Here is a 12779-nt window from a genome sequence, read left to right on the forward strand (position 1 = left end):
CAAAAATATAATTCTGTTGGTCAAAGTATGACATGAATTTGCATAGATTTTGTTTCTTTGTCAAGTTTGTCAATTATTGCTAACTTCTTGTTTAGTGTCTTGCTGTTATGTTCTTTATTTTGTTAAATAGGGGACAAACACCGGGGGGAGGGATCCAAATCTTTTTGACCATATTGGGCGGGGGGGGGGATAATTGAATAATTTCATCCAAAAATGTCCTTTTTGTGACTCCCCAAATTATGAGGTACCGGGCATTGTATCTAATTAAGAATTAAGATACATGATCATACCTTCCTTAGTGGATTATATTTCAGCCATCTCTATTCAGACCATGTCTTCAAAACTTTTTTTAGTTAACAGCTTATCTCTCCAGGGAAGTTAGAGACTGCTTTCCTACAAAGCGTTTAAAATGAAATAAACATATTATTCACTCACATTTTAAGAAGGGAGTTTCATGAGATTTCATTGCTAATAATTTTTTGTTTCTTTTCATACAAAAGGTTTGAAAAGTAGCAGTTTCAGTGAAGATAATTTCCCTTAATGCTACTTATCTGTTTAAGAAGCAGGATTTGCATATGCAGATAACTTCGTCATAGCTTAGACTACATTTATTATATAACCTTTGACATAGAAATTATTTTATTTATTCCTAATAATTGATTTTCAATTAATTCTAAAATGCTTTACTGCCCCCTCCCCAATTAAACAATGGCAATGTACAATTCTGAAACTTTTAAAAATTATTAAAATGTTGGCAGAGATTTTAAAGTGAACTTTATTGTTATAGCACGACTTTAAAAACAAAGAGATTTCTGTAGCTTTTTAAGAAAAGAGTTTGATTTTTCAAACTTTCTGGCAGAGAATTCTTTCTTACTTGTTACATGATAACTCAGTCAGTCCAGAAGTGCTTAATAATCCCCCATTTTTAAAGAGTTCAGTGATTATTGTAAATACATCAACTTTAAAAAGGAGAAATAAAAAGACAGAAGACTCTCAGCATTTTCATAAAGTCAGCATAGCTTCTATCTTACTTTGGACTTGACAAGCTGAATGTTCTCACATATGTTTAATAAGTTCTTTGATGTATCTGACAATTTTCAACAAGCAGTCTAAACTAAATCTTACTTTGCCTTTCAGCTCAAGTTCAGACATCATAAGAGATTTAGAAATTGCTGGGATGTGTTCAGACTCATCAGATAAGTAAGTGTGAAATGAGATCATTGTTTTCCATGTCATAAAATTATCGTTGATTTATTTTTGTCACTTAGCTAGCAGGACACTTGGCCAATGTGGTTGGAAAACTTGCTAACTATTTTGGCTTGGAGTCAGAAAACTTCATAAATAAAAAAAGATTTGGTTGCAGGTGAGCTTCCTTCTCCTGAAGGTCAAGTTCCTTTCATTTCCCATTAGAATCCAGAAAAGCTTCTCCTGATGGTAAGAATGCAATCTTCAGTGTGGGATGCTATATAGCAGGGGTGTCAAACTCAAGACCCACGGGGCGGATCCGGCCTGTGGGGTACTTAGATCTGACCTGGCGCCCTGGAAATAGTGAAGGAACCTCCCACAGTGCCACTGCCAGAAGGCCGTGTGCTGCTCTCCTGAGCTCTGTTTTTGCTGGCAGAGGGTTGGAGGAAGACTTGGAAATAGAGCTTGGAAACCCGTTTTCACTGACAGAGCTCTCAGGCCACCACAAGTGCCCCCCGACATGAGTGACATCAAGCTGGTCACACCCAGGTCAAACAGAACACCTCCCTCCAAGATCAAACAACCATGATGTGTCCCTCAATGAAATCAAGTTTGACACCCCTGCTATATGGTGCAGGAAGCTGAAAAACAACAAAAAGAAGAAAAATATGTTCCCTTCTGTTAGCAATTCCTGTCTTTTTCCTCTGTCTTCTGTATTCCATTCTATTTAAGAGCGGGTACTCTGACCTTTCCAAAAGATCTTTTGGCAGGAACAGAATTTGCCAAAGAAGGAAGAAACAGCGAACCTGGTTTTTGCTTATTCATTTCTGCCAGGGCAGAATAAAAGCTGATACGAGTATCATTTTATTTCCAGGACTTCATGTTTTAATTCTTGCTTCTGTCTCTTCCAAGATTATAAACAGTCTGTCTAGTCAATGAAGACTTAATACTGAAAATACTAAAACTGCCGCCTTGTCTTTCCATTATCATGTTGCCGTTCTTATTCTCTTGGGGCTCATCCTCACATTGACAGCAATGTGCTTTCCTCCCATCCTTGAACCAGATATTAAACAATTGCTTCTGGGGCCTTCCTTGACTGCATATTGGTTGTCAATCTTGCTGCCTGCAGATTGTAATGCAGAGGAGTTTAAAAGCAGAGATTGGCAGAGATCTTGCTATCCTTTCCCTTCCCACTCAGTGTTATCTACCCATAGGAAATTAGCCTCCTGATATGTTTTAATTTTCTGATGGAGGATGGCTTTTTAATTTTGGACAATTTGAAACATAAAATGCTGAGCTACCCATGCTGTTGGTCACTGGTTAGGTCAGTTCAATTGGCAGCAGAACCATTCTTGGGAAAATGGAGACTGGACAACTGCTTAAAAAGTAGAAATGGGGAAATTGGCCTTAGTATGTAGAAGAGATGAAAGGCCACCACAGACCCTGGGAATCCAGATTTCCATAAAACCAGAAACAAATACCAGTAATCATCTCTATTTCTAGAAATGAATTGGCTGTCTAGTCAATTTCAAACCAGCTTTCTTTTGTGTTCGGTTAGTCAATTTCAATTAACCAAACTCTTTGCATTTGGGGGGGGGGGGGGTTAGGATAGCCCCTCAGTGGATGTAGGGCTTGTTCTTTAGAATCTGTTTTCCTTATATAATCCTGTTAAGTTGCCTCCATGAGTTTGGCAGAAACCAAAGCTCCAATCACACAAATTCAGTCAACAGGAGAGGAAACAATAACCAGCAATTAGTTAGCACTCTCTTTCCTTCCTCAAGGGGACATGATGGATTTGCAGTTAAAGACACTGAGCTTGTCAGCTGGAAAGCTGACAACTCAGGTTTTACACCCAAGCACCCTGTGATGCTGTGAGCTCCTATTACTTACCCCAGTTCCTGTTCACCTAACAGTTTGAAAACATGCAACTGAGAGTGGATGAATAGGTACCACTTCAGTGGAAAGGTAAGGTGCCATGCACGTCAACAAATAGTCATGCTGGCCACATGGTCATGGAAATGTCTTTGGACGACACTGGCTCCCTAGACTAAGAAACACCGATGAGTACCACCCCCTAGAATTGGACACCACTGGAAAGGAGAAACCTTTACCTTTATCTTTTTTCCCCTCCTCAACTCCTCCTGTGTTCTGCCCTTTTTCATGCAAACTCCCATGACAAATTCATCTTAGTTCATTCAGTCTTTATTTGGAAATATATTTATTTTGCTGGAGGAGCGAAGGTTCATCGTTCCCAGTTGTCAGGTTTTATACTCAAGCTCAGCACTAAATCTCAGACTGTCCAAATGCAGAATTTAAGAATAAAAAGCCTCTCAGTCATGATTCAGTTAATCAGAGCTGTTTATAATAGATAAGAATGAAGCCATATGCATACAGATTATTTGCACTCTGAAAAAAAAAACACCTTTGTATAGGTGCCAGAGTTTAACCTCTAGGCTTTTCTTCTTGTCTTTCCAAGTAAATAGACATTTGGCAGTTCATTTAGTGGCCTTGGGCAATTCAGACATGTTTTCCTAAAGATTTTTTCTAGTCTGGGAACCACACATTTCCACTTGACTAAATTGAGCACTTATACCTAATTCAATTTGAGTGTAGGGGCAAAAGAAAACTCTACAGATAAGGTTCAAATGGAAATATTTGGTTTTTTTTTAATAGCTTTGCATTGTCTAGCTCGGCTAGGCACAGGAGAATATATTCCCAGACAGTATAACATTTCTTTATTTTGGTAGCCCAGAGAGCTTTTTTTTTATTTTGTGTAACAAAGATGTTGACTCTTAGGAACGTTCTAAGTAATTCCCTCCTGTTTTTAAAATGGGTCTATTGACATTTCACCTGAAATAATGATTAGCAAGAAGAAAAACAAAATCATCTTGACAGGCAGCTTATACAAAGTGAGATAGATTGCCAGACTTTACTCCTGGAAGTAAATTAAAACAAAACAAAATTAGCATACATAAATTGAGAAAATGTATTCAAAAATTGTTATTGCAGAGATTACTCAAAGTTTGTAGGAAGTCCTGTTAAACATTACTTGAATTGGCTCTATCCTTTGATATATCGAGGTTACAGGTAGTTCTGACTAAAGGACCACATGCTCAGCAACTGTTTAGCAAGTAGCATTTATGACCTGTTCTCAATGTTGTGGCCATCACAATGACCCGGCAGTCATGTCTTCACCATCTTGGTGCTTGATCAGTTTGGAATGTTGATGTCATAGCATCACACAGTTCTGTGATTGCTTTTTGCAACCTTCCTTGCTGGCTTCCAACAAATCAAGTCAGTAGGGAAGCTGGCAGGAGGTCATGAATGACGACCATATAATGGCGTGGTCATGTGTCATCATGTTTTATGACTGTCGCCTAATGACAGAAATTCTGGTCCCAATTGCCATCATTAATCAAGAACTACCTATAATAGTAAAATTGAAATTTGACTGTATAAATGTTTTTCTTTCTTGCATAGCATGCCAACATTGTTTTTGAAAGAGGGAAAGATGGGATATAACTTAAAGATGCAGTACGGGCAGACCTTGGTGTACAACCACAATTGATCCCAAATTCTATTGCTAAGCAAGACAATTGTAAAGTGAGTTTGGCCCCATTTTACAACTTTCCTTGCCACAGTTGTTAAGTGAATCACTGCAGTTGTTAAAATAATAACACGGTTGTTAAGTGAATCTGGCTTCCCCATTGGCTTTGCTTGTCAGAAGGTTGCAAAAAGTGATTACATGAACCTGGGATCCTACAACCGTCATAAATATGAGACAGTTGTCAAGTGTCCTAATTTTGATCAGATGACCAAGGGGATGCTGTTAACAGTTGTGTAAAAAAACAGTACTTTTTTCAGTGTCATCGTAACTTTGAACAGCCAATAAATGAATGGTTGTAAGTCGAGGATTACTTGTACAGAATAACTCAAACTTTAATCTTCTTGTTGCAATTTTGTCACCGGTGGAGGATAGAACAGTAGAGCCAGAAATACTGTTGAAATATATTGTGAATGCAACTGTGTATTTTTTTTTTAAAAAAAATAGTGTTTGTAATTACAGTTGTAGAATTTTAGTTTTATTCCACAAGTAAGTAACTAGTCAATTCTCTTCCAGAAATCTGGTTATTACACATATCCAGAATGTATGTATGTATGTATGTATGTATGTATGTATGAATGAATGAATGAATGAATGAATTGGTTGGTTATGATTTTTGTAAGGATGATAATTTGGCCATAGTATTCATGTTTAAGAACTATGCTCTATTTTTGTTCCAGATGAGTTTGACATCTTTTTAATTGAACTGTTCAGTTTAAATGTACCACAACAATTGTTTATGCCTTTTAAACCCTTTCAGTTTATGAACCTGGTCCATAGGTTTCATTAAACATGATTTATTTCATTGTAGTATAAGGCGCTGTATAAACCTAAGTGCGATTTCTTCAGTAAGGTATGGATAAAAGAAAGTACACATGGTGTTCTGTGTGAATTGTAAATATAGTCACCTTGTATGGTCTTAAACAGAGGCTTTCCACCAAATGTTTACACATCTGTAACTCACCTGTATTAAATGTTACAATGTTGGAATATATATTTGTTGATGAAGATTTACTAATTTGGGCAGATGAAATTGTTCGAGTAACTCAGGGTTCTCAAACTCTGGTGATCTGACACTCTTAATGTAATTACTTTGAACACATTTTCCCCCTGAATAAACATATCAAACTATACTCAGACCCAGCTCCTGCTGGGCCTCCCATCAGGCAGTGTCATTCTCTTTCAAGAAGAAAAGATGCACCGCTCAGATTGCCTGGAGTGGCTCAACACCAGGGAGAAAACAAACATGCGCGCGCGCACACACACACACACACACACACACTCATTCAATCACTCAAACATTTACTGCAGGAAGAAGAAGTACAATTTATCAGAGTTTGTTTCAGAAAAATCAAATCCAGAAAGCAAATACAGATAACTGATTTAGCTGCATTCATTAACTTCTTTATATACATAATAGCATGAATAAATGTACAATACCAATAATAGATTCTTTCAACGTGGTAGACATTACAAGCAGAACACAAGCAGGAGAGAACAGTTTTCATCTCAAAGTTCAGAGCAGACAGAATACTTCCAGTTTTGATTCTCAGCACAGACTCAGATCTGTTTAAGCTCCCATTGACTGACTTAGGTGCTATGCTTATTCATTGGCTGACTTTGTTATCATGTCTCTTCCAGTCATGGATATTCTAACACAATTGCTCAGATTACCTGGACTGGAAGTATAAGCTCAGTACCAGAGAGAACACATCCACTGACTCCTTGACTGAGAAAAACTATTTTGGAAGAGGGGAAGATAAAACTGAGCACAAACAGTTCAATCTTAGTAATCTTAGACAATACTTAGGAATGGTTTGGGGATTGTATAGGAGCTAATGCTGGAAATGCAAATGCTGTCAAAGGACAGTACACCTGGATTCCACAACTACCTTCCCAAGAATACACAGCCCAAATTTGGAGACCTTAATAACAATGAAGAAATTGCTGCTTTTTCTTTCATTGTCATTTATAACAAATTGCCATTTATGCAGGACACTGGGAAAATCCTAAAGATTATTTTTAGCTTTGTACAATTCTATTTTAGTTACTTTAAAGAAACACATTTTTTAAAAGAAGAAAAACAACATTTTAGGATAGCAAAACTTTTTATAGAACTTTTTTCACTCTAGAAGAGTTTCCTAGAAAGCAGTTTGAATGCTAAAGCTCTTTCGAACTTGGATTTGATGATGATAAATAATTAAAAAAAAACTAAAAGGAAACTTGGCAAACAGAAAAAGTCTTTTTGGAACAGTAAGTACCACTTTGGATTATTTACCACATTCTCTAGGAGAAATAATAAGATTTATTAAAATGACAATTTATATTTGATTTGAAAATGTAATCCAAATTATTGCCCAGAACATGACATTTACAGACTTTGTAGAGGAAATGGTAAATGTTCAATACAAACTTGATACTATTTTCCAGTCTTTCAAAATGTACTTTTAACAAAGAAGCATGTTATATGTATGACTGCTTATTGCTTTTAAGAATTTTCTGCAAATTAAAAAAAATAGTCTCTTTCTTGTATGCTAACAACTTTCCAAATTAGTTTGATAAGTATTTTGAGTAATGGATGTTGTACAAGAAAAGCTCTTCTAAACTTGGGTTGTGTTTAAAATTCTTGTGTTTTAAAATAAGGGCCATCCACATAGGATGCAGAAGTTAGGCCTTACTGCACTTTAAGGGTGGTAGATTTAGTATTTTAATTGAATCTCCTTTATCAAATTGGCTACTTTAGTCATTCTTGGCCTGTATCAGAACTACAAAATAATTATGCTGAGATTTTTATATTTAAATTTGCACTTACATATTATCTATCACTCACAGCTTCAATAGTAAAAATCTGAACAATTTCAAATTATTGTCTAACTAACTCTCACTCCTCAAAATCAGTTTCCTACATGGCAAACCTTGTAGAATAGATGCCCTCAAAGTTCTGTGTTCTCTATAGAAATGATAGGGGGGGGGAGATGACTCTGTAGCAAATATGTAGAGTAAAAAGGTATCGTTGAACAGAAGGCAGAGAAAAGATAGATAGATAGATGATAGATAGATAGATAGATAGATAGATAGATAGATAGATAGATAGATAGATAGATAGATAGATAATGATAGATAGATAGATAAGAGAGAGAGAGAGAGATATGATCGATAGAATGAATGTTTATGATATTTGTCCATTAATGGTGCTGAAACAAAAACATTAGATCAGGCCTAGTATATAAGTCACACAAATATTTCAGCACTGTTTGATGGGCATCAGCCTAAGATAAATTCCTTTTTACATAGGAATCACTGGAAATTAGTCTTGTTTTTTTTAAAGTTGGTACCCAGTCTTTTTCTTAACTTACTTTCTGTAGCCCAGATTCTTTAACATCACAACATACTGACCACAAGAGGGTAGATAGAGAATAGTTAGAGCAGTTTGTGCCCTGTCTTTATCATTTTGTCTTCTCTTTGTCCATGATATTGTTAGCCTCAGTGTCACTTCCATGTAGAAGAAGAATTCTTGCTCTCTGACTTTCCTCCTGATGGAATGAAGTTACCTGGATACCACACTTTGCCTATCCCTAAATGTTATTTCTGCTATAGTTGTACACTTGCTTCACTAATAATTGCTCAGATTAGATTCCTGCTCTGAGTTACGTTTTTGCATACACAGAGAGTGATATATACTCTCCAACAGATTTTTAAAAAACCTTTTCAGAGCCCAATACATATACAAATTAAGTAGGAAACCCACAGGTTAGAACTGTTTCTCTAGTGCCTTTTCCATGTCACTTTAAATTTCTTACCCAGAACCTATTGGAAAAATACAGTTTCAACCAAGTAGGCAGTTAAAAAAACAAGAACCAAACCTGTGATTGATTGATTAACCTATACACTATCTAATGGCTCAGGATGTTTACATTACATAAAATAAAACACAGTTATTCCTCTAAACATTACTTAAGAACAATAAAATGAGTGAAATATACCAAATAGATCAGCAAACCCCGATAAAGGCAACCTAGATATTCGCAAATTTCCAAATACTAAGAAAAACAAAACCTATTGCAGTATCAGAGATGGAGGTAGGAAGTGTGAAGGTAAAGTAGAGAAATCTGAATTGTTCCATCTCTGGAGCAAGCTCTGATGTTGTGAAAAGTGAAAGCAAAGAACAAAAGAGCGGATCCAGCAGCAAGGAGAGTATATTCAGTTACAGTAGTGATGATGTAGTCAGCGTTGGAAGATCTGAAAGACCAGGTTAAGGACAGGTCATCTAGGAGCAAACCTGTCTATGTCTGTGATGGCAAACCTATGGCACGTGTGCCACAGGTGGCACACAGAGTCCTCTCTGCGGGCACACTAGCCGTTGCCCCAGCCCAGCTCCAGCGCATATGCATGCGTACCTCCCACTGGCCAGTTGGTCTTCGGGTCTCTGCTGCGTATGCACGGGGGGTGGGGCACATGTGCGAGGGGGCACTTGCATTTGGGGGGCTTGCGCATGTACATACCCCCCACCCCGTTTGAGACCTGGAAGGCTGCCTGCACCAACCTGGAAACCAAAATGGGGTGCTGGGGGGGTGATGTGTAAGTGTGGGGGGTGGGGGCATTCAGGGGGCCCTCACATTGCATTTTGGGGTTTCTCGTGCATCCGTGCGCTTTCACATGCACACTTTGGGCACTCATTTAATTTAATTTAATTTATTAGATTTATAGGCCGCCCAATCCCGGAGGACTCTGGGCAGCTTACACAGAACAAGAAAAGAAAAACAAAAAGAAATAAAAATAATAAAAATAAGCACCAAAAAGGTTAGTCATTGGTCTATGTGGTTTTTAAGGGTTTCCAATGACTTGATAGCACATGGTTGATCAATCAACTGTTTATTGAAATCAGGTTTTTTGTGTGTTTCGGCTATTTGTTTTGGGGCTTTAACACATCTAGGAAATATTAGAAAAATATTCTTTTGTCTTCCCCCAGCCCATAATTTTCCTACTGAGATATATATTTTACTTTTTGTCCTCTAAACTAAATATCCTCTTGCGGGGGGGGGGGGGGAAGAAAGAGCACTAATTGGTTAAGTTCATAGAAGATAGAGAATAAGGAGTGTTAACTTTTTTTAACTGGAAATGTTGCTTGTGGAAGGAAAACCACTACTTGTTCGGCTGAACCGGTCCAAACCGGTAGGAACCCACATCTGGTGGAAACCAAAATGATTGGGCAAGGATAGCAAAGGATGTAAGCCTAGCTCGAAATGACGGCTTTTAAAACTGGATAGATCTTTTTTTTTTAAAGTTCCTAATTTGTAAAAAGTCCCACCAACTACTGGCTATTTGTTTTTCTCTATTGGCTCCTATCCTGATCTTCCCTCTGCAGTATTCTGTATAATAAACATCTATTAAGACATATGTCAGTTCTGCAGACACGTTCCTTTTTGGATCTTTGGCCTGCCACACTTCTAGTCTACTATGCGGTTTCTTTAGTGGGAGGTAGGGGGGATAGTACGGAGTAGAATGTTATGTAGCCAAAATAAAATTCCTTTCCAGATTGCCAAGGTCATCCTTTGTCTGGGTACCTCTGCACCTGACTGAAACTGGATGGGTGGAAGCTGCCAACATGGCAGTGGAAGATTGGACCATGTGATGGACTTGTGGGTGTGGGGGTAAAATCACAAACTTTAACTTGGGTGGGGAAAACTGAGTAGCTTCAGATTCGGGTTTTCCCAGAAGGTTGCCAGCATCGCTCTCTTAATAAATTCGAACTTTGGGGAATACTTTGCCTTGGACTCTGATTTAATTTTGGATGCTATCTGGAACGCTGACAACATACTTAATTCAAGTCCCAGTTCCTAGTCAGTATGGCTGAAGGTTGTATCTGAAATTTGGAAAACTAAATATCCCTTGTCCTATTAGCTGAGGCAATTAACATATTCAGAATAATTGTAACACTTTTCTTGTAAAGCAGCGGTTACAACCCATGAAGAAGTATTGATGCATGTGTTGCTTCAAGTCTATGCAGGTGTCTATAAGTTAGACTCCAAGTCTTATCATTGGTGAACATTGATGTGGCTGTGTTTCAGAGGCAATTAAGCTCTCTGGTCACAACAGCTAAATCATTGTACCAGAAAATGTGGTGCACTGTTTTTAATCCCAGAGTTGGCTCCACAAAATTTAAAAAAAAAACACCTTGATAGATAATTTTCTGAATTTTAGAAATAGAATGGCTCTCTGTAATAGTTTTCCTTTCTATTAATGAAAAATAATTGACCTCTACTTGGTGAAGTTGTAGAGATTTGGGTATCTGCTATTGAAATTCTTGTTCATATTATTCTTGGATGGTTCATAGTAATTTGTGTCATGAAGTGGAACATCTGGTGTTAACTGTCTGTAGTTTTAATGTATCTTTTGATGGTGGGATTGTATTCCCCCCCCCCCGCCCGTCTTTCAAATTAGGTAAATACATTCATGATCATGATAGCTGAATTTTAGTAAATTTTTGAATTGTCCATTTTACATTCAATAAAGCACAGATTGAAAGATTAAAAGATAACTTGAAGTATAGAAGAATATGAATGATGAATATTTAATTATTTATTATTTGTATTTCTGTAAAGGCTATCTCCTAAGGTTCCAGAAAGTTTTTCATTGTGCTTACATTATTAGATTAACTTTACAATGTATGTGAGTTATCTGGCCCCAAATACTTAAAATGTAAGAATTGAGTCAAATAAACAGGAAATAATTATGGGATTATATTTTTGAGATATAATTATAATATGAGATTATGGGATTATATTTTTGAGATATAATTATAATATGATACAATAACTACAATAATTACAATAACTGATCCTAAGAAGATCAAACAAAAGTATATTGACATTCTCTGTCTCTAGACATGTCATGTCATACCTTCAATCAGTGGTTCTTAAAACTGGAGAAAATTTACCCCAAGAGGGCAATTTAGGCATATTTTAAAGACCAATTTGTAAATGCTTGTTTATGAATCTAGTATCTAGTTTGAAACTGCTGTCACCGAAATGCTCAAGAATAGAGTATGTGGGGTGTTGTGTTTTTGTTTTGCTGAGGATAATGATATTATTCAAGATCAGGAAAAAGAGTTAACTGAGTCAAGCTGTTTAAGAACCATTGCCTTAAATGTTATTATTTATTAAAGCCTCCAATACGAGATGTGAAATTAGATCTGCTTTGAGTTGAAAGTGGAGTTGAAAACTACTTGTTCAGAATTTAAATGTTTTGAATTCTTAGCATAACAAAATCCCTTGTAGAATAATTTAATAAATAATTCTGTATATGTACTTGCAGAAAATTGAATCTTCCATGAACACCCCCCTCCCCAATATATTGCTTTTAAAAATAACTCATGGTGGCAAATTTACCTAATGTTATTTCCACTTCCCATTTTCCTTACAACAACTCTGTGAAGTAGGTTGTGCTGAAAGAGAGTGACTAGCCCAAAGTCACCCAGCTGGCTTTCATGCCTAAGGTGGGACCAGAAATCACCATCTCTTTGTTTCTAGCCTGGTGCCTTCACCACTGGCACCAAAATGACTTTATTTCAATTCAGTTAAGGTACATCATTGTTTTTAATTTAGGAGGACTGCAGTTTTATCTGTAGAATACTATGCATTGTCACAAGATAATTTTAATGGGCTGCCAAGTAGGTGATACCTTTTTGTTTTACTGTGCAACAATAATAGGAAATGTCTAACTTTCCACTTAATTAGGTCCTGCATTATAAATTAACATATCAAGAAGGCAAGAACATACCGTATTTATCGGCGTATAACACGCACCGGCGTATAACACGCACCCCCCATTTTAACACAAAAATTTGAGTAAAAATTTTTTTCATTAAAAATAAATGACTTGGAAGCTCGGAACTTAATGTTGGATTAAAATTTATAACATTAGAACATGAATTATAACATTAACTCCTCTTAAAAGGCAAATATGAAATGAAAAAACACCTCTTTGAGCA

The 12779-nt window shown here is 36.7% G+C and overlaps 1 protein-coding gene across 4 annotated transcripts in view; it reads left to right on the forward strand.

The window, feature by feature from the left end:
• RAD18 (RAD18 E3 ubiquitin protein ligase) overlaps positions 1–12779 on the forward strand; it is a 114584-nt gene that overhangs the window by 83420 nt on the left and 18385 nt on the right. For all 4 annotated transcript variants that reach the window (XM_032211699.1, XM_032211701.1, XM_032211700.1 and 1 more), the window contains one exon: positions 1138–1200. In XM_032211699.1, coding sequence (XP_032067590.1) covers positions 1138–1200 — 63 coding nt within the window. The remainder of the gene's footprint in view (positions 1–1137; positions 1201–12779) is intronic.

Source organism: Thamnophis elegans, chromosome 2, assembly GCF_009769535.1.
Source record: "Thamnophis elegans isolate rThaEle1 chromosome 2, rThaEle1.pri, whole genome shotgun sequence".
Taxonomy (NCBI): Eukaryota; Metazoa; Chordata; class Lepidosauria; order Squamata; family Colubridae; genus Thamnophis; species Thamnophis elegans.